The sequence below is a fragment of the Lepisosteus oculatus genome, chromosome 5 (assembly GCF_040954835.1).
Source record: "Lepisosteus oculatus isolate fLepOcu1 chromosome 5, fLepOcu1.hap2, whole genome shotgun sequence".
Lineage (NCBI taxonomy): Eukaryota > Metazoa > Chordata > Actinopteri > Semionotiformes > Lepisosteidae > Lepisosteus > Lepisosteus oculatus.
This window is the reverse complement of record NC_090700.1, coordinates 11,072,734-11,094,925: the sequence shown is the minus strand read 5'-3', so window position 1 is coordinate 11,094,925 and position 22,192 is coordinate 11,072,734. Positions and strand designations below refer to the sequence as shown.

Sequence of the window (22,192 nt, the reverse complement as noted above, 5' to 3'; positions counted from 1 at the left end):
TATGCGTAAGCACAAATGCTTTTCATTGGAAATAAATGATTTGAAACTTAACAGACATTCTTTGCATTTTGCCCTAAATTTAAAACACAATCCTGCCTCTGCAAACGAAGTAACTTAAGTTATTCCCTTAACTTCTGCAGTCTTCAAATAAATGTTTGAAAAGGCAGAAGTGCAAGTTCCCATTGTCTGGAGGATGACTAATTTGTTTTTACTTCAGCAGCCAGGGGGACACTAATTTCCGGGTGCAGAGCTACATCTTTCGGCTTACATCTATTCGGACCACACTAAACCGAGGTTGTGGGAAAGTACTTCTCTTCCGAGGTTTGTGGTCTGGCGAGAATTCACGGCGAAATCGAATAAAGAAGGAATGACCAGTTCGGACAAATAACAGAAAGCATGTATGTCTGTATTAATCGAGCAAAATTCCAGAGAATAATAATGAAGATTAAAGGGAAGCTAACAAACCTTGTATAGCGCTTTTGGCGTACAACTGTAGCAAAGTATTTTTAAGTTAGGGGGTGAAGGAAAGGGGATCTCTGCAAATTCCCGAACTGAACTTTTTTTGGCAAAAAAGTGTTAAGAAGATGGCTTTGTCCTGCAAAAGCTGGCTTGCAAACGAATGTGGAAAACATCTCCTTCTGGTAAGGCATTACTTTATATTGAGACTTGTGAACTTACTATTGAACACTTGGTGAAATTACCCCTGGATAATGTACCAGACCTATAACCATTTATTGAGCTTGTAAACTTGTTTTGTTTGTCGATAACATAGTCCATACACATTTACTTGTATTGTTTAGTTGGCCCTTCTAATGTGTTGCCAATATATTATATACAAGAGCGATATGTTCTTTGTAAATGATGCTAAACATTGGACTGCTTGCTTGATAGAAAAACGTTCACTGGCATTCATTCCTCTGTGGTTGATTGTTTTCTTTTTCAGCTCGTCTGGTTGGCAACAAATGTATGGCTATTTTGGAAAACATTTGTGTTATACTACAGTGGTCCGCAATATTTTTACCTTCATAAGATGCTTGGGGTAAGTTTAGATTAACAGTTCGTAGTGTACTGTTTCTAGTGATAGTCTTGTAGAAGGTGGTGAAGAATGGAATGAGCATTTGTATGTAGGCACATGAGAAAAGGCTGTTCATTAAGAGTACAGTACGATATTACTTAAACTATCAGCCATTTGTGGAATGCTACATTCACAAAGTACTCTTTGTGACTAGCATCTGTTTTATTTTTACCTACTGTAGATCCGGTGTTGGGGTCTCTGACCCCCACAGCTCATGATACAGTTGCGTTTTTATTAATTTAATTTCACGTGTGTTTTTTTCTACTTCTCCTTGAGCAATGTTAACGCGACAAGCCTGCAATAAGACAGGTATCATATTTATCATATTTTAATGTGTGTAAATTCCAGACGATTCTGTAGAAAAAAAATAATAACGCTTTGATTATAGCTCTATAAACAAGTTTGCTTAATTCAGATAACTTTTTAGTGGCTGCCCAGGATTATAGGAACGTATTGCTTTCGTCTTTGAAGTTCCGACCACAGAAAGAGCATTATCAAGCAAATCCTAATGTATAGTACAATGAATTGTATTTGATTTTAGCTGATTTGGAAAACGTTTTCAAAAAGAGATAAAAGACATGTCTTTTCCGCCAAGTACCTTAAAGAAAGTTACTTATGATATGTAGGTCTTAAACTTAATTGCTGGATCTTTATTTAAAAGGAAACAATTCATTCGAATACGACTTTATAGATATAATCTATGCGGAACCTTTCCACTAATTATTCCTCGTTGGGTCAAAAATATTAGAGGTATGTAATAATACTCGAATTATATAATCGTTTGTAGAATATAATAGATTGTGGTATGTGCAGGTGTTACTGGTGTTTGACTAAAAGGAATATCCAAATCCTTAGAGGGCCGTGAGAAAGTCATTTACTTAGTTATTTCGATAAACTGTTCTCTGAATTAGAGTAGTTAGGGCTCCTTGAAGGCAATAGACTGGAATGTCTGCCTTTTTGGAAAAACCCTTGCCTTAGGCACAGAAAACTTAAGAGTGCCATTTTTCAGGAGTAAGTACACACCAGAAATGTGACACCCAAGGGTGGACAGGGTACCATGAACTTTGTGGTTTGATTTCTGACCCTTGTTGTGTTTGTTCAGCTAGGATTGTGTGTTAGCAGGGCCTCTGCATCAGTCCTCAATCTTAACTGCAGCCTCGTGCTCCTTCCCATGTGTCGCTGTCTTCTGGCCTTAATACGAGGATCCCAAAAGGTAAAAAACGAGATCCTATTGACCTGTGTGTGCTTTTTGAGCTTCCTTATATAACCTGTATAGAGACTATTGGGTTACAGTTGTGTGCAAACATTTAAGCACACCTGTCCAAATTGTAAATTTCAGTGATCTGTAAGTGAAAACTGCTTGACGCAACCTTTGGATGGTACAAACTTAAATATGAAATGTTTCTGCAAAATGCAATGCACAATTAGTATTTATGTACGTTTTTGTAGATATTCAGAATTACTGTATAATACAGAGAATATGGCATGTGCAAAGTTTGGGCCCCCTGTCAGTCAGTACTTAGTAACACCACTATTGGCAGAAATCACAGCCTCCAAACATTTCCTGTAGCTAACTGATAGTCTTTGCATTCTTGCTTTTGGATTCTCGCCCAACACACTCTTCCTTGCAGAACTCTTCTAGCTTAATAATATTTTAGGTCTTCTTGCATGCACTGTATGTTTGAGATCTCCCCACAGATTTTCCATAATGTTCAAGTCTGGGGAGTGTAAAGGCCATTTCAAAACCTTAATCTTTCATTCCTGTAATGAATGCATGGTTGATTTTGAGGTATGTTTTGGATCATTGTCATGCTGAATTATCCAGCCTCTTTTAAGCTTCAGTTTCTTAATTGATTCTGGCACATTAGTTTATAGGATCTGTTGATATTTAGTTGAATCCATTCTTCCTTCCACCTGTACAATACTTCCTATGTCGCTGTCTGCCACACAACCCCAAAGTATAATACTATAGATCCATCCAATACCTTGTGGCTGGTAAGGTATTCTTTACTTCAAATGCTTCACCCACTTTTCTCCAGATTTATTGTCTACAGTTATGACTTTGTTCCAGAAAGTTTACAGCATTAAAACAGTCAACTGAAAGGGTGCCCAAAATGTTTACAAATGCCACATTCACTTTTTTATTTTAGTCAATCTGTTAAATTCAGCCATGTTTAAGTTTGTACCACACAGAGGTTGTGTCAACTTCTTTTTACGTAAGGGATTCACTAAAACATACAATTGACATGAGGGGTGCCTAAAAGCTCGCACATGACAGTAGGAGTGAGTACATACCAATTTCTGTTTGGCTTGTCCTCAGTCAAATCTATCCAGTCTCCATGAGACAGAAGCAAATAAGGTATCAGCTGTAGTTTATAAATGACATGTTTTGACATTTATGTAAAGCTTTCAGGTCTGTATCACAGAGTTCTTCCTCTTGTGTAAAATTACACTATTAAAAAATAGTGACTGGAAAAACCTACACTATTCTATAATAGCTTTTAATAAATTATGTTGCTGTTCGCTACAGAAGTACATTATATTTAGTACATTAGAGCTAGTAAGAAATGTGACCATGTTTGTGAACTGCTAAGCTTTCCTAACACATTAATGAATCTTCTGTGTTCTTACAACATTCCATACCACCTTTACAGGTAACTGGTAGGAAAGTCAGACGACTGATGGATAAGAGTAAGACATTCCATGTGGCATGTGGTTTTGTCATATGTATTTTCTCAGGTAAGAGAACCTAAGTTACTGTACATCCAGTGCTGTTTAGATAAACATGTTTGGGGAAAAAATTACTTTGACAATTCTGGTTTAGAGGGAAGGGGGAGAAAGTATTGCAGAAAAGTTATTATCTCATGGACAAGGAACAAATCTAAAGAAAAAGCAGAAAGTTCAGAGGGCAGAAGGGTGAAAGCAGTGGTCTGACACTGAGTAATCCTGTGCACTGCTGGGAAGCATCTGGTTTGTAGTCTGTTTGGATTGTGGCTTAAAATGAGAAAATAGAGGTATGAGGGAATGCTAAATTTGTGTTTAGTTTCATTTCTCTTATCATATTTACGTGTATGTAAAGCGTAAAGTACCATTTTAAACCAAGATATGAGGTTGCTGCCAGTATAACGTGGTGCCAGAAAGCATGTTTTTACCACAATATCAGCTACACTAGTTTAGAGAAGATAGTAATGTATGTTTCAGTTTGTGCCAATGATACATATTTTGTTTACATTGTTTCTTAATCAGATGTGATAATTTCAAGGCAGAGAAAATGCTTTTAGACTGAAGGGTTCAGTGTTTTCTCTGCGGAAAGGGGTAATGTAATACGCACAGCTGTTTTTACTGACATCACACACTGAGATCATGGGAGCAACTAGTTTCACACAAGCACCAAGTAACCCCAATCAGAGGCCAATGGAAGTTATCCATTTCCTGCCTGTGAGAACTGTACGAATGTTCTAATTGCACAGTTTGAAAACACTGAGTCATTTAGTTAAATTAAACAAGGTTCAAACAAAAAAACATTTGTGGAACGTTTCATAGAAATATCTGCCCTTTTGGCAAATAACATTTTTACCTTGAATGAGCTGGCAAAAAGTAGCACAATGGGGAATAACAGTGACAATTTACAAAGAGTGTTTCAGTATGTTTAGTTTTCTGTATTGTACAACACAAAGAACAAATGCTGTAAGTTTAAAATGACACCTTAGTAGATGTAACTGAACTGGAAAATGATTAGAAATAATTCGGAATCAAACAAGTAGACTAACATTTATTCATCGAGTTATTTCTCATTAATGCTTGTCTTTTGTCTTTGAATTTCTTAGTGGTACATGTAGTTGCTCATGTGGGTAACACACTCAGTTTCTCTGTGCGCTACAGTGAGGAATTGCCTGCTCTGAACATGGCACGCTACAGAGGGGAAGTAAGAATTTAAACTTGACTTATTTCTCCTATTTTTACTGTAATGCAGGACTCCTGTTTACTATATTAAAATATTAAAAGTTAACAAACATTTACTAAAATTATTCATCTACACTCTTTTCCCAGGATCCTCGAGTTATTATATTTACGACTGGTGAGTGTTTTCATTAAGATTACTTTTTCCAGGTTACTTATAGTTCACCAAGGGCAGACAGGATATAAAATAATACAAATCCTGGAATGTTTAGGAGGATAAAGAAGACAGCGTCCTGAGATTAGATATACTAAACTAGGAATAAAATAGGGATGAATACTGGTTATCTACTTAATCCCATTATAATATAATAACAATCTTTATTTTATACAGTGCCCTATAAACTGAAGTTTTACAAAAAAACAGGTATCAGGCTTTTAATACTAATGGAAGAATACAAAACAACGTCTAGGGTAGCTTAGTTAATTGGAAATAAATAAATGTCTGCTCACATTATGTTCCAATTCCACTACAGTCCACTGAATTTCAACTCGTTTAATTTGAATTTGAAAATGACATCTGTAATCAACTTACTCCTTTCCTTAATTGTACTCTAAAGTATGTTTAAATCTTGTGGGGATGTTTTTGACAAAATAGAAAAAATCTAGATGGCTAAATGTGTTACTGAAATTCATCAAATGCACTATAGTTTACACACCAGCACTTATTTATATCCTCAATTAATAAATGTTTGAATATAACTAGGGATAAAGGTGATTCATTATTTGTAACCAGGGAGTTGATAGCTGTCCATAGAATTACATTATTTCTCCTAAAAAATACTAAATTTATCTTATTTCACCTCATTGTAATTTTCACTTCAGAGTAAGCCAGTATTTAAATCTCTTCTATATGCTAACTATATTTGTTCTGTAGTTCCAGGAATAACTGGTGTCCTTTTGGTAGTGATCCTTTTTTTGATGTTTACTGCCTCCTCATACTGTATAAGGTAATATTAAACCTGATTTAATTTTGAATTCTTAAACTTTCAAACGTATCCTCGAAAAATGAGATTAGTGTTATTTTCAGTCACTGAGATGCTCTCTTCAGCATTGATGTCCTATGTAATGACATTTCATAAAAAAGGATGTAAAGATCTTAGCTTTTGTGGTTTGAAGTGTTCAGAAAAAATAGCCATGTCTAAATTCACAGTGGCTATACACAAAAATCAGTAGAAAAAGACTTACCCTTGTGATGATAGTGTCATTTGTCTCTCATCCTACTACTTAGCTATTTTGCCTGAAGCTCATTTACATCATATCTGACAAACACAGGCCAGGTGCAGGAGGGTTTTGAATATTATTTCCTGGCATTTCATTTAAAGACACTAAACTCAAAACCAAAGCAGGGCACCTGAAAGGGCACAATTGTTACATTTTCAACAACAGAACACCTGAGTGAATGTTTTTTGGAATTCCATGTTTCTTTTTTTAAAATTTTGGAGTAAACATGAATAGAATGCTTTAAACAACAAAATATGTCATTTGAAAATCAGATTTTTTGTTTTGTTTACATGAAGTAGTTTCTTTGAACATTTTGTCTTATTTTGTGGTGATATTTGTGATGCATTTATCAGAAGTGTAATGCAGTGTCTTCCAACCTTTGACAGTAACACACCAGGCTGAATAATTGTGATGTGATATAAGTTGCTTCCTCTATGATTATTATATGAATTGTAGTTACACCAGAATAAGTTTAAGGAAAACCAATATTTAGAAGGCCTGATTTTGAAAGTGAGATCAATACATAAATTCCATATATAGACTGATGCATATATACATATAATTTTGTTTGTTACATAATACAGATCTGTTGTCTTTTCAGGGTTTCCAGCTATGAAATATTCTGGTACACCCACAACCTTTTCATTGTCTTCTACATTCTGCTACTTGTGCATGTGGCTGGGTACGATTCATTATTATCTTTATTATTGTTACTACTGCCTCCCTGTTTCTCTCTTGATACAATCTTTGTTGCAGAACCTTGAGGGTAATGAAAATTGGTGTCACAGTTACATTAGGGTTTCTTAGCTTTGCAGATATACTATGTTATCTACAACTCAACTAAACCTTCAAAACAGAACTGTGCTGCAAAAGGAGTATTTAGTGTGTGAAATATAACATGAAAACAACAAAAAGCTTTAAAGCCACATTATCTACTGTATCTTAGAAAAAATATGAAACCTAGTTTAACTGAGTTATCATTTAGGTTTAAAAAACGTGCATTAGCCAGTTGTTTGTGACACTTTCCATTTTTTTGTAGCTTCCTACACTATAAAATGTCATGTATTGCTTGGATTGTTAAAATGTATTTGAATTTCATACTCTTGTTTTTGCAAACGATTTTTGTGATGTTTTTTTTTGTTATCCAATTAAGTCATATTGGGTAGAAATATCACTAATTAATAAAAACAAACATTACTTTCTGAAGCACTCTGCATGGGAGCTACTGTACTTACTGATTGTGCAAGAGGAAGTTGCGAATTTGACTCTGGTGGTATAGCACATTTTCCATAGACATGACACTTGTCAGAAGTATTTTAGTTCCTGCAGTGATAGCTTTTGGAAAGACCAGCTGTCAGAGGCACTGTGTTAAAACCTGCCCTTTGATGAGAGTGCTTGCAGTCGGTCATGGACTGGAGGGGCTGTGGCACTGGAAAGCAGCTGTGAACAGCAGTGTAAATCATTAAATCCCTTCCAGCAACATCTAAGAATGCTGGTGCTTTCTCACATCAATTGCAGCAGATATTTCATTTGCGTTACTCCTCACACAGAACAAACAAAAAGTTAAACAGCACAAAAATAGAGTAGCTTATTTTAACAGACAATATTTTCTTGCAACTCTTTGTTTTCAGGGGTGTACTGAAATATCAGACCAATGTTGATGCTCATCCTCCTGGTTGCTTCAGGCCTAACAAAACCATCCAGAACCCAAGATCCAAGATGAAACCTGCTCCCGACCCCTTTTTTGATGACTTGCCAGCATCTTCCATCACGGATAACTTTAACAGAATCTGTAAAGAAGAACCCCATTTCCAACATCACTTCCCTGAGGTGTGTCAACACTAAGCTTCTCACAAAGAAAGAAAATTGACTGGCAGTGCCTGTGCTGATGAGACTGAACTTTGTGAAGGACATGAATGATATTCATAGTTGTTTTGGGGCTAGTTGATATTTATTTCACATAAAATATGTGATTTAAAGTGCTCTTTACAATTTTTAATTATAATTATAAACTTTATTTAATACAGCACCTATAAAGGTGGCTTCTCAAACTGCTTCACAGAATGAGAACAATAATATACACAAAAAGTAATTTGTAAAATGTGTATTATGTACCTAATGTTAAACATGTTTTTGTGTCCCAGCCTCAGTCTAGGGACGTTGGTGTTGCTCAAATTCTTAGCTACACTGTGAAACATTTATATTGTGGCTGCTGAAATTACTTCTTTCTATAAGGGGACTAAATATTATCGAAGTTTTTAAAAAGCTTAATTAAAGGCTGTGACTACTGATCTGTTTAACCAGAAGAATGCACTTTTTATTTGACATTTTCCATGTGGTTTCAGACATGGCTGTGGGTGTCAGGCCCATTGTGCTTGTACTGTGCCGAAAGACTATATCGGTACATACGAAGCAGTGCACCTGTTACCATAGTCTCTGTTGTAAGTCACCCCTGTGACGTAATCGAGGTGCGAATGGTGAAGAACAATTTCAGAGCCAGACCTGGACAGGTAAGTGAAAAAATGTCAATTACATCAAAGGAATTATAAAAGAAAATCTGTTTTTTTCACAAATTACTAAAGAATCATTTTCCACGAGAGACTAAGAAATAATAATAAATAATTCTTTACACTTACATAGCGCTTTTCTGGACACTCCACTCAAAGCGATAAAACAAAAACAGAAAACCGATAACGGGACTCTCCTCCACCACCTGGATGATGCAATGGCAGCTATAGTGTGCCAGTACGCTCACCACACATCATCTATCACTGAGTGATGAAGCCAATTCATAGATGGGGATTATTAGGAGGCCATGACTGGTAAATCCCAATGGGAAATTTGGCCAGGACTCTGGGGTAACACCCCTAATCTTTTTGAGACAGACCCTGGGATTTTTAATGACCACAGAGAGTCAGGACCTCGTTCCTCTACAAAACACATGGCCTTTTTACAGTATAGTATCCACATCACTATGCTGGGCCATTAGGACCCACACAGACCATAGGGTGAGCAACCCCTACTTGCCCCTCTAATACCTCTTCCAGCAGCAACCTGAGCTTTCCCAGGAGGTCTCTCATCCAGGTACTGACCAGGCTCACACCTGCTTAGCTTCAGTGGGTGCCAGTTGTGAGTTGCAGGTGATATACTGTAGCTGCTGGCTATAAAAGTCTGGTACACAGTGTGTACAATTTTGTTTCTGTATAAAGTGCAAAGTCATTACCATTAAAATGACTATTTTTTGTTTAATGAATTAGTTACAAAACTATTTCCAACTCTAAATTTTAATTTAAGTTTAGAGGGAGAGCACAGATACTACTCTGTTTTGTGATGGTGTACTGTACCTTTTGTCCATCATGCTTTTTGTAAAAGTAAAACATTTTCATTTACTTGACTTGTTGCTAATTTATTTTCAATATTTTCTTTTAGTACATTGTTGTGCACTGTCCAAATGTGTCATCCTTTGAAAGTCACCCATTCACTCTGACAGTGGTAAGTTGTCTTTCCAAAACAATCTATTTGACTCAGGAAAACTGAATTCTTTCATTGTACTGTATAGAGAATCTAGGAAAAGGGTCCTGTTCAGATATGTATATGTAGCTTTTAGAAAGCTTCATGTGTTTGTCACATCATATACAGGACATTCTAAGCAACTCTTTTAACATTTAACATTTTCCTATCTAAAATCTAAAAATGAATGTAGTAATTTATTTAAGAATGGCATGGCACATAAAGACCTTACTATTTACAGTGTCTTAGCCATAGAGCATAACCGGAACTGTTTTCCATCCAATAGCATTAATGTGTTACTGTACAATTGTTGTCTTAAATTTGACTGGAAAACTATCACATAAGCAAATTTTCAGTAAATCTACATACCAGATTTGAAATATAAATAGCCTCATTTTAAGCAATGCTGTATAATAGAGAAAGCCAACACATGTACTGGCAATATTATTATTAATTTCCATTCCTCAAAGTATGCTTATTTTTTCTTATTATTTTGTCACTCAGCAAGTAGGGTTGTAAAAGAAAACTATTGGTCCTCGTTCTAGCAATTAATATCTGTAACTGATAGGTCTGAGATCTTGATCGATTTTAACAGTATTTTTTAATTCAAAACAGAGATTGCCAATGAATTAATGCTAGTGTATACATACTGTCACTGTTTAATTTTTAGGTCCAACATTGCTGTTATGTAGGTTTTTTGTTTGGCATTGTTCTGAACTGCGTGGGCTGTATTGTATGAAAGGAAGTGATTTAAATTGTTAGCAGATTTAATCCTAACTGCTTTTCCCCATCTTTTAACAAAATGCCTTTTGGGTGGGCAATGACTGTGTGTTTTAGCAGCCAAACATCTTTTGCCTTCATTTCTTCCAAAACAAAAGAGTGTTGTACAGCCATTTGAAGTGCTGTGTGTTATACCTCACTATGGATTTTTGGAACTAATCCCTGTTCTTTATGTAGGAGCACAGAAAACTTCAAAGAGAATCTACAATGTCTAAAACTGGCAAGCAAGTCTTCAAACTAGTTTCATATAAATCAGAAAGCAGCCATAAACCAAGATCATTCGATACAATGAATTTCTTATTTTTGGTAATAGATTTCCTTAGTTGGACATCAAACATTAAAATTTGTCAGTATTATGATCTGAGAAAATGATCAGAACTTGTTTAACTCTCATCTAGGCTCTAGTCTCATATGTTACTGCAACAAAAAGCCTAATTATAAAGTCTGACAAACACTTGTTGCCGATATGTTGCCTTATAATGACCTTTAAAGCTATAAAAAACATGGTGCTGCATCTATGGCCGTTTATATTATTTTTAGGTTGCAGGTGCCCATTATCTTATTGTGTCTTGTCAGTTCTGAAAAGGAAGAAACCAAACCCTTTCAGGACCATAGCTAACTGCAAAAGTGCATGCCTGAGCAATTTCTGTTGTGACTGATCTTATTCTAAAGAGCTTAGTGCGTGCTTGGCACATCTTAAGTCACCTTGTCTAAGCCGATCTTTTTGGTTTTGGGTTTGTTTGACTCTGTGGTTTTCTCTACACCTTGTATTTAACCTTGAATAACTGTATTTCTTTATATTAAAAATGAAATACGTTTGTTTTAGCCAGAATTATAATCATGAAGCAGTTTCGTCACCTCTTCACAGTGCAAGAGTTTCTGCATTGTAAAAGGGGTTGAAACTGCATACAAAAGAGGCAAGTGATAAAACAGTCTTGTTGCCTATCTTTACAGGCCCTTATTTCAGGAAACCCTATATTTCCCGGTTTCCTGTTGGCAGACAGTGTTATTGTCCCCTAGGGGGGTGTCTGCTTTCCTTCAGTTACTCAGTCTCAATGTCCGCAGGTAGCCTCCAATTACAGTACAAACCCAGCACTGTTTTTTAGCCATCATGTTCCCAGAACCCTCGGATTTGTCTAGAAACCTTCCAGCATTAGGGAAAGAACAGCAAAGAAGCTCAAAATCCCATCTGTCATTGGAAATGTGTCAGACGGAGATCAAAATGTCATCAGAACATTGCAGAATTCCCAATTGCAGACCTGGTGCAAAGCTAATGAGTCCCTGTAGAATAAGTTAGTCTGGTATGTATCATGCTGTCACCACAAGCAGTAGGAAGATTTTCCAAATTAATAAGTTTATATATACACACTTCCAAGAGACAAGTTGTAGAAATGAATGGTTGGAAATCAAATAATCGCCTATTGTTTTTGCAAGCTGTTCATCAGCAGTTAGGCTCCTTCTATGGTTTTTGTCACTGTTTGACATCCTATTATTGGTGTTAGACATTCTATTATTATTAGCCTGAACTTTCTCTTTCATTTTACTCTGGAAGGAATTGTGCTTTTCTACAACTCCTTCATTTTATTAGGCCTTCGTCATGTCTGGTTGTATGACTCACCTTTGGCATGTTTTGCATTTCAGTGTCCAACAGAAAGGAAAGCAACATTTGGCATCCACCTTCGGGTTGTCGGAGACTGGACTGGTGAGTATAGCACTGTCATAAACCACAAAGATCCCCAGACAGGAGAGAGGAATGGATTCCGTTCTGGAAGCGCCTTGAATTAATTTGGATTAGGGAGGACTGGAATATATCAAATCTCTGTGGGGTCTATGAACTTATTGCAGTCCCCCACATCTGCCTGAGACATTAAGACTAGTATCCCCAATTACAAGCTTCACAAGAGTATGGGAAAGGCTGCTTGCTTGTATTTTATTATTGAAGGAATGATTTCCTAATAAACGTACTGTAGGTATAAACATGGTTGGAATCGGATGCTGTCTTGAGATTTTATTTAAATGTTCATGCATAACACTGAAAGTTTGTAACATGCAATGTAAAAAAAACATGTCATGCAGTCATTCTGCTGCTTCAAAATCTGGTTAAAGTATTAAGCATCTGCTTCACTTTGTAAATTAAAAAATACTAAACGGTAATTGATTCACAAAGGGAGGTATTTATAGTCCTTAATTGCATGATCTGTAGTATTGGAGTTCCTCTGCATGGCTGTTTATTTAAGATGAAGTAACTAAATCACTGTTCTGCAGAACACCTTTTAGTTTTTTCCATAGCACTGTGGAAGAAGTAAATCAAGCAATAAAAAAATCTATTTGTAAGTGAATTAAAGAGATTGCAGTTTTCTCACATTTATGTAACTTAATCTGTGCTTAATCTTAATCTTAATTAAAATGAATCAATATAGGCTTCCATAATAATGAATCCTGTAGGTCTACATAACATAATGAGGCTAAGGACAAGCATATTATCGGAGTATACAAAAATATTCCTTTTTACTTTTACTGTCTTTTCATGATTCAAATGACCATGAATTATTTTAGAACAAACACGCCATTAGTGTATTTTACAATTCATATACAGTATAGCTGGATTCTCTTGAGATGTTTGAAGAAAACACTTTTTTTGAAAGGGTGGTTTATAGAAAGTCTATATGTAATGTAAATTAATTGATTTACATTATATTTAATGAAAATGATGGCTGAGATACTGGAATGTTTTCATTATTGGTCTTTGGAACAGGTTACTTTAATACTTTGAAGATCTACAGAAACTTAAGAGTAATACTAAATTTGTTTTGCCTTTGCATTGCCACAGATTAAAACTAGAGGTGAATTTATCCTCTGACTTTTTAATTTCCATTTCTTTTATGTTTCTTTTGTATTCCCTTTGTCAGTTTGTCAGTTTGCCAGTAAACGTCTGGTGGGGAATGGTGTGTTCTGTAAATATGTTAGTGACGTTGGAAATGTTTGTTAGAGAGAACATCCTGAACAGACCTGCTGCAAGCCTCTGCTGATTTATTCCATTCGTTCAAACATTTTTTTTGTGCAAAAACCTGTTCTCCATACCTTTATCTTAATTATTTCTATCATATGTGTTTGTTTTAATTTTCACAGCCAGATTTCAAGAACTGTTGCTTCCAGAATCTAATCTAGATTTGGAGATTTTGCCCATAGTGCAGCAAAGAAGGTTCCCTAAGTAAGTACAGTGATGTATTACTTGACAGGATTTGCTAGTCCCTTAAGTGAGTCCCTGTGGCAAGGGCTATAATTGTTAAGGTTCAATACAGGGCAACATTACTTCTGAAAGTTTGTTGTCATACTAATATTTAGAGCCCGTTCTTCCAATTTTAACATTGCTAGACACTGTGTCACCCTGCTATAGGAGGTGCCCTGATGAGATGTAAAACTGACTTCCTGAAACTACAAGACTGACTTCATTAACAAACAGTAGATTCTTGCCATTTAATAACAGTGTGTTGCACAGGCACCAACTACTGACTGAACTCGCAGTGGGAGTTTTTCTGTCTTATGTCAACATAGTGTGGAAAGGAACTTCAAAGTAAGCAAGGATAAAGATTTGAAGGTTTAGCAAGCTTTTATGCAGCAATGGTGTACGGGTGAAAGTTCTAGACTCGGAAATGGAAGGCTTTTCTTTTAATTTTTGCATAATTTTGTATCCTTTATTTCATTCTGTTGATGTCTGATTTTGCACAACTGTTGTTTTGCACATTACCCATTACCTGTTGTTATTTTGCACATTGTTGTCTCTGTCTTTTCTTACACAATTGTATTGTTGTTTTCTGTACTACTCACTGTCTGAGAGCTAGCTAAATAGCATTTCATTATACCATATACCTGTGTATGAGTATAAGGACAATAAACTGGAACTTAAGTAGTAGTAATTTTTAAGCTAAGTTCCTTTTTTTTTACTCAAGGTCCTCAGGCAGTTTTTAAAAGGGTTAGGTGTATTAATTCCAGTGTCTTGGCTAAATTCTGTGCTTGGCTTGTACAGTCTAGAATTCCTAAAGTTCTTCCTTATTTCATTTGGTGAAGCAAATTCTTGCTTCTCCACCTTCATCTACAGTGTGTTGTGGCTGTGATGCCTACTGCTTGACACCAAGGTGAGAGCTGCACTTCACTGGAGGATGAAGTGGTCTGTTCCCTCTTTGGGAAGAAACGTTTTCTATAAATATAAAGAATTAAAGTGCAACTAATTGAAACCTATACAGAACAAATTAACTAATTAGTCTACCAGTTCTTCGCAAGAAGCTGAATGAAAAAAAACAGTCCAGGGAAGACAGCAAAAATATTTGTAAATTTTAATTCCTTTCATAATTGATTAGCCAACCTTTCCTCTTCAGTTTAACTTTTGATGTCAAACGGAGAGTGACAGCTGCCTGCAGGGTATTGCTTAGCTTGTACTGGGTAGCACAAAAGGAACGCTTTTGTAGTGAGCAGTGATGAATCAAGTCAGAACTGGAATACAGCCCAGATCACATGTCAGCAGTTGTCTTACTGTTGTTTTTGCTTATCAGCTTGGCATTCACTGAACAGCAAGTTATTCATTTTTCTGTGTGTGTTCTATGTATTTGCATTATAACATATGCATGAAGTACCATTTTTAGCCTTTAAGTGAAAGGTTTGTATTACACACCTAATAGTTTTAGTCTACAGATCACTGTAGTATGATATACTGTATTATGTGCATGCAATAATGCATGTATGAGTGTACTTATACTGTATCTTGAAACATCTTGAGTGTTAATAAGGTCACGGCTGTAATACAAAGATAAAGCAATAATTTAGTCTACAAACATATCAGTAAAATATTGGAATTTTAAAATGTTGACCCATTACGTTTACCTCAGTATAGGTGCTAGATGTTTAAGAATTCAGAATTCAGAAGATGTTCAGAATTGCAATATCTATATAAAAATAAAAATGTGTTTTTATAAACTTAGCCATCTAATATTGTTCAAATGATGACTATGTTGACATTGAGAAACCAGCTCTGAGGTGTTCAATTACTTTTTCATTTACCAGTGTGGCTACTGTCCTGTGAACAAACTGTGCTGTATTAAACCTGGGATTTCAATAGCTCCTGAGAGTGACTGAAAAAACATTTTGACTTCAAAGTACTGTCTACTCTTACACATCAACTAAAGTGCAAAATTCTTTCATTTGTAAGGAAGGTAACTGAAGACCGTTATTTTTGTAAATCGAGTTCTGAATATGGTTGTCCCCAATAAAAAAGAGCAGAGTCAGAGGTTAAGACTTTGACCTGTGTTTGGACACCCCCCTCAACACACCGTTGCGTTTTGCTGACACTGTAGAGTTGCTTTCTTTTCCTTTGCTTTGTACTGGCAAATTGCACAATGGTAACAACTTCCATTGAATAATTGGGGCAGAAAACAGGAACAGCTGTAAACTTTCCATAGCACTTGATTGCTTTGAATAAGAGCACAGTTAGGACAGTTTGTCCAGCTGCTCACAGCTGGTCTGAAAATGTGTTTTTGACTGCTGATGAGAACATTATGAAATATTAATGGATGTAGTCAATCAGATTATTTGATTCCCAGATTAAACTGCAGTTTATATTCTTTAAATTGTATACACATGCATTGTGTATGGAAATGACCAATTGCTAAGGAGCATTTTTAAGCCTGTTGTTTGTTAAATGCAGCCTGCATATTACGCTTTTTAGCAATGCTTGTGTTGTCTTGAGCAATGAGTGATGTTCTTGACCTGTTCTTTGCCTCATCAGATTCTTTATGCTGTAGTGTGCCAAATGTCACACGCTTGTCTTCAAAGAAGCAAGATGCATACAGACCTGCATGATCACGTGAAAAATGTCCAGTTAGATCTTGATTCACATTTGGTCTCAAGTGTTTTTTGGTGTGATGTTTTGTTGTGATGTAACTCTTTTACAAGAGTTATTTTGTAACTTTTGCTAGGTTTTGTAGGTCCAGAAGATTTTTTTAATGATTTTACTTTTAAAACTTCTTCTTATAATTTTCTTGGTATTTTGTGGGCATTCGAACTTGAAAGGAGGGTGCTTTTATTTTTTTAAAAGACATGGAGCAGTTTTTATTTTAAGTTTTGTGTGTCCTGCAAGTTCACATGAACACCATTTAGAAAGCTGACTTGACAGACAACGGAACAGCTCTAAAACATATCAGATGCAGGGTTACTGTCAACTTCCAGTGATAATCATATCCATTAAGAGCAGATTATTTTCCTATATAAACTGTTCTCTCGTATGCAACGCAATGCCTAGTTTCATTATGCCTTTATAAAGTGTTATTTCCAGTAACTTTGCTAAAGTATTAGCAATGTTCATACATTAAATATAAATGTAGAGAACTACAAGTTGATTATGTCAATAAAATAAAACCCAGCCTTTATCCCATTTAAAAATTCAGGAATGTTTCTGAGTTTAATTTAATGTAAGTCACCTACATAAACAAAAGCCAGCTCTTAAGCTCTTAAATTAATTAAGAAATATTTGTTCTCAGCAAAGTCTGAATTCAGACATCCATCCCAGGTTTAAAGTGGAAATACTCTTGGTGTTTTTTGAATAAACACTGTTTCATCAATCCTATCATGTTTGAGGCAGAAGGTGTTATATTTTCTGTCAGTTTTCAATTCCTGAGTTCCAGAAACAGCCTTATAAATCTACCTCTTGCATTGCTTGTTCCTTTTACCTTTTACGCTGTGTTCATCTGCTGCCTCTTTAACTGAGAGGAAGTTTAGATAGCCCTCCCCTATGTAGTCTGTTTCTTCTCTTCTTCAGGTTGTACATAGATGGGCCTTTTGGGAGTCCATCTGAAGAAGTGTTTAACTATGAGGTCAGCTTGTGTGTTGCTGGAGGAATAGGAGTCACTCCTTTTGCTTCGGTGCTCCAAACCCTGCTGTAAGCTGGATAGCCTACTACTCTAATATTGAGTATTTCTGAAATCTATGTTTAGGCTAAAAATTGTCAGCCTGCTTATACTCTGTTTCTGCATAGCTGCATGAAAGTATTTGTATTGAATTACTTCCTATGAGTTAGACTGGAAACAGTGACTCATGCACTCCAGGTTAAAGCAAGTAAAAGCATGTACATACTTTTATTATGCATAAACTGCATATCTGAAGAACCCCACTTTAACAGAGGCCACATTTAAACAGCTTTGAAATGTAAATACCTCATTGAAAGAATACCATAAACAAGTATTATAATACTCATGTTGGCATTTTCTAAAACATGAATATCATTCTGTTTTTCTCAGGGATGAATGGCAGCATTACAAACTGAGAAGGCTGTATTTTGTCTGGGTCTGCAGGGAGATACAATCATTCTATTGGTTTGCTGATCTGCTGTGTGCTTTACATCAGAAGGTTTGAAAGTTTAATTTGAAGTTTTGTCAAGCAGTCCTGTTTCAAACATTTGCATTTGACTTTCTACAGTAAACACAATATTTGCTGGGCAGTTACCAGTCTGTTGCCTATGAGAATTTGATAGAGCTATTTCTAATAAACAATACATACAGTTCTTCAATTCTAGTCTCCATTGTTGACTTTCCTTTAAAACTTTTAACTGCGGCTCATAGAAAGAATTCTTAATTAGCAAGAATACAAAGAATTTCTTAAGCTTACAAAGTATTTTCTCATGCATAATAATAACTGTTAATCGCCTCCCAAATACGGCTAGAGCAGACAAAGGCTTAATATTGTTACAAACAGTACAAAAAGTTCTGACATTTTACATGGTAAATGGTAACATAGCACCACCTAGTGGAAAACTCCATATCTTGCCTCGCTACGGTCTTCTGTTATTACGTTCAAAATGTTAATTTTGATTTTTTTTTCTAGGAAATGTTTGTTTAATTGTATTTTTCTGATAATTGTGTCAACATGGTTTGCAATAGACAGTTATATAGATAATTAACTTCAAAGGCCACTAGGTCGTCTCGCGCGGGTTCTGTAAAGACTGCCCTATACTGTATGTGCAGACAGATTATTTTATGAAAACCTAATGACATGACGTTGCTTTGAGATATTTTCATGAGACAATCTGAATTTCCTATATTCCCCCAATCTGTTTGCTGATATTTTCTGTTGCAACAGCACTGTGTGTGTGTAGGCGAATGTTTTCTTTAATAGCTTCTGCTGCATTTTAAACTCAGCCTGCCACCTCTTATTTTCCTTTTAAATTCCACTTTAAATGCCTCTATTAGCAGAAAAGAGAATTTTTGCAGAAAGGAGTGGGTTAGTGAAATTATCCTTCAGCGTTTAAGAACTTATGGTAAGTAATGGGTGATAAAAGTATTCTGTTTTTTCATTGAAAGGGTAGTTTTGCTAGCATGCTTTATTAAACAGTAATGCTGAGTTGCTGAATCTAGCAGAGAGAGATGGAGGAGGTGAGAACAGAGAGCTAGAGCTGATTAAAACTGAGGCCCCACAGGACTCACTCCTCCATGAAGATGAAAGGTCATACGCTGACCAGATAGTTATTTTTCACTACCGTCCACTGTTTTCATTGTACATGGTGCTCATTGCTCTTTTCTCTTGTTATGAATATAGCTGTGGCAAGAAAACCGGCCTGACTACTTGAACATTAAGCTTTTTCTCAGCAAAGCGGAGGGGTTGCAGGTATGGGTGTAATGCTTGGAAAGTGAGCATTTTTGTGAGTTGAAGGGCAAGCAAAGGAATTAATCTTTTGTTAATATAATTAACATCCTTTGTAAGGATATTTGAGCTTTCATTCTTTCAGATACAAGTATGCAAGTATGTAGTAAATTAATGTATGATTCACACGATTTGAATCTGCATGTAATCTTAAATAACCATGGTGTTTTGAGTGGAATGTTTCAGACACTGTCATTTTATTTGTAAATGATATTTTGAGAAACTCCAAAGGAAGTGGTATGGTCTTAGTGAATCACCATTTGATTCAGTTATGTGTTTGACTTCTGTTCCAAAGTTTCCCAGTGGAAGGAATATTTTGTGTCCCTCTACTGTACCTGATTCTGTGATTTTAATGCACACTCACATTCTGAGTGTGTTTTTCTGGAATTCTAAACTGTTTGTACAGCTTGATTATTCATAAGGTCATGTCTGTACTGTTTCTGTTATTAAACACTGTCTGATGAAGCACTTTCTCTTATTATCCGGGTCAGTGTAAATCTCAAGAGTGAAATCCTTCACATCACTGTATTTGCTGTTGTTTTGAAAAATAAAACCACAGATGTCGTGGCTGGTAACTGGGTCATGAGCCAGCTCATTCCTGTATCCAGATGGCTGACTTTACATATTTCTTCTATTGAGAAGAAGATTCTCTTCTGTCTTGTGGTTTGTTATCTCCATCTGGAACACAAACACATTGCAGTATCTTCTGCAGTACATAGAAGAAGGGTGAAAAAGAGGTTGTAGAAGCATTTTAGGCAATATCATAAATTATGCATCCCTCCCTTCTTTGATGTGCTTTTTCTTTATATTCTATTTCTACCTTGTTCAATTTAATTGTCTATTTCTCCATTGTTTAGTGCAATGTTATTCTGCTTCTAAAGCACTTTCATAGTCATACTTATAAGAGACCTATCAAGGTCTCTTGCTGCAGAAGTATCTAAATACCACCCAAACTAAACAATCTGAAGCATCTTTAAAGTAGATCAAGTATTCAATATTGAATAGCACTAAATATATTATTTCTTTTAGGAAGTCCTCATGATTGTAAATGGTTAATGTGTTAAATGAATTATAAATATGCTTTTAACTAAAGGATGTTCATGTCCCTTTCCTTTAATTTGTTGAAATATTTTCACATGAAAATAACTGATTATATTTTGTTGTGATTGGAAGTTTATTAAGTAAACTTCTTTTCTTATTTTGTAAGTAACAGTATTAGTTATTTTGCTGAATAGATTTTGAATAATCTATCTAATCTTTACATTGCTGAAATGTATTATTTTGTTTATAGAATATCAGGGGGGAGAGGTACAGAGCCCTGAACTCAAGGCTTCTCTTAGGAAGGCCCAGGTGGAAGCTTCTGTTTGAAGAGATTGGAAAATATAATCAGCAGTAAGTGGGCTTTTTGTGTTAAGCATCATGATGTTTTTGATACTTGATTGTATCACTGCAATTTTTTAATGTGTTTGTTATTTTGTTTTCTGTCAGTGTTGTTTCTGATTGATTGTTTCTATTCACAGGAAATGCATTGGTGTGTTTTGCTGTGGACCTAAAGAAATTTCTAAAACTTTGCACAAACTCAGTAACGCCAGCAATGCTTTTGGGACCATATTTGAATACAACAAAGAGTCGTTCAGCTGAAACAAAGCTTTTTTTAAACATGCCTTTCTTAAACTGAAGTGCAATGTGGAGATGGGCAATAAAAAGCTCTTTATCTTCAGCTCTGCTAAGAAAAAAAAACATTGGAGGATAAGAGGACAGCAACGTCATTCTGTTAAGAAGAAGACTGGAATTTTATACCTTAAATGGCAAATTCTGAACAAAACAATCATTTATCATTATAACAAAACATTATCATTTTAATCTCATCAACTGTATGCAAATTATCAACCACAATCTGCATGCACCCTTATGGGAAATATTAAGATGAATAAAAGTGGACTTCACAAACACTTTTATTTTAAAGTGCAATAAGTAGACTATTGCTGTTTTTCCAAAACATGAAAATCTTTGAATTTCTTAAAGGTCTATTTAGTATAAGATCTGTGACTCATTTCCAGGCTTTAAAAAATTAAAAATGTTTCTTTTAAAATAATTCATTCAAGTAAAATACTTAGGAAAAGTATTCCATTTGTAGTGTTGGTGTCTACTGTTGACTTAATTGTTAACTTGAGTTTTTGTTTTTTATATTGTCATAATATTGTGAAAGACTTGATTTCAAAAGCCATAGATTTCATTGTTACAGAAGGAAGAAACTTCTGTTACTAAACCTGGTTCATATCGGAAAGGTCATGTTTCATGTTCTGTTATTTAAAAAAATGAATATTATTAATTTTATACTGTTTTTCCCATAGGAATGGGCAAAATAAATAGTCAAATGTTTCCATCATATGATTTTTACCCTTTCTGGTCTGAATGATAAAAGCAGGGAAAAGGTACTGGATACTTCTATAAAGGTTTTGCATTTTTCTGGAGGAATTCTGTATAATGATTGTAGCCTTTCAGAATTTTGCTTATATTTAATCTTTGATAATATTTGCTATCGGATGTTTTTTTGTTTGAACCTTTCTTTACTTTTGTAACAGCAATTGTGTAGTTTTTTTCTAATTATAAATCTTTAATGTTGGCATAAACAGGGCAGTTGCCATTCATAAGTTTGCAAGTCATGCTCCTGTAATTCACCCAAAATATCAGGCAACATAATTTGGAAAATATTAAATGACTTTTCTTACAATGAATGTGCTGATGTATGTTTTACATTTCTTTTTCTACATACATTATCTAGAGAACTTATACATTCTTATTTTTCTTAAAACACAACAAAATAAATCATTTCTTTCCTCCCTGTTTTCTAGTTTATGTATTTTGTTACTCAAATAATTTTTAAGCGTCATTAATATGATATGGAAATGCCCAGTTATGTAGTCAGCTGTGAACACGTGATTTACCCCAGACCAAACA

The 22,192-nt window shown here is 35.3% G+C and overlaps 1 protein-coding gene across 3 annotated transcripts; it reads left to right on the top strand.

The window, feature by feature from the left end:
• The first annotated feature begins 245 nt into the window (after window positions 1-245).
• LOC102695643 (NADPH oxidase 4) lies at window positions 246-21,969 on the top strand. Of its 3 annotated transcripts, XM_006627830.3 has the most exons (18): window positions 247-641; window positions 944-1,039; window positions 2,178-2,288; window positions 3,730-3,814; window positions 4,903-5,000; window positions 5,126-5,153; window positions 5,910-5,982; window positions 6,858-6,938; window positions 7,888-8,086; window positions 8,602-8,766; window positions 9,686-9,748; window positions 12,188-12,248; window positions 13,676-13,757; window positions 17,355-17,474; window positions 17,833-17,941; window positions 19,127-19,195; window positions 20,523-20,623; window positions 20,752-21,969. In XM_006627830.3, the coding sequence occupies exons 1-18, from the start codon at window positions 585-587 to the stop codon at window positions 20,870-20,872; spliced, it is 1,719 nt and encodes a 572-aa protein (XP_006627893.1). In that variant the 5' UTR covers window positions 247-584; the 3' UTR covers window positions 20,873-21,969. The 3 variants fall into 3 exon arrangements, with proteins under 3 accessions (XP_006627894.1, XP_006627893.1, XP_015197225.1); XM_006627831.3 differs by lacking the exon at window positions 17,355-17,474 and having other exon boundaries at window positions 246-641; XM_015341739.2 differs by lacking the exon at window positions 247-641 and having other exon boundaries at window positions 951-1,039; window positions 2,182-2,288.
• The last annotated feature ends 223 nt before the right edge of the window (window positions 21,970-22,192 follow it).

What these genes read in the sequence shown, in the direction of transcription:
- LOC102695643 (XM_006627830.3), top strand. Translation starts at nt 585, where the DNA reads ATGGCTTTGTCCTGCAAAAGCTGGCTTGCAAACGAATGTGGAAAACAT. An exon ending in GTGGAAAACATCTCCTTCTG is followed by an intron (nt 642 to 943) that starts GTAAGGCATTAC and finishes TTTCTTTTTCAG; the next exon opens with CTCGTCTGGTTGGCAACAAA. An exon ending in TCCAACATCACTTCCCTGAG is followed by an intron (nt 8,087 to 8,601) that starts GTGTGTCAACAC and finishes ATGTGGTTTCAG; the next exon opens with ACATGGCTGTGGGTGTCAGG.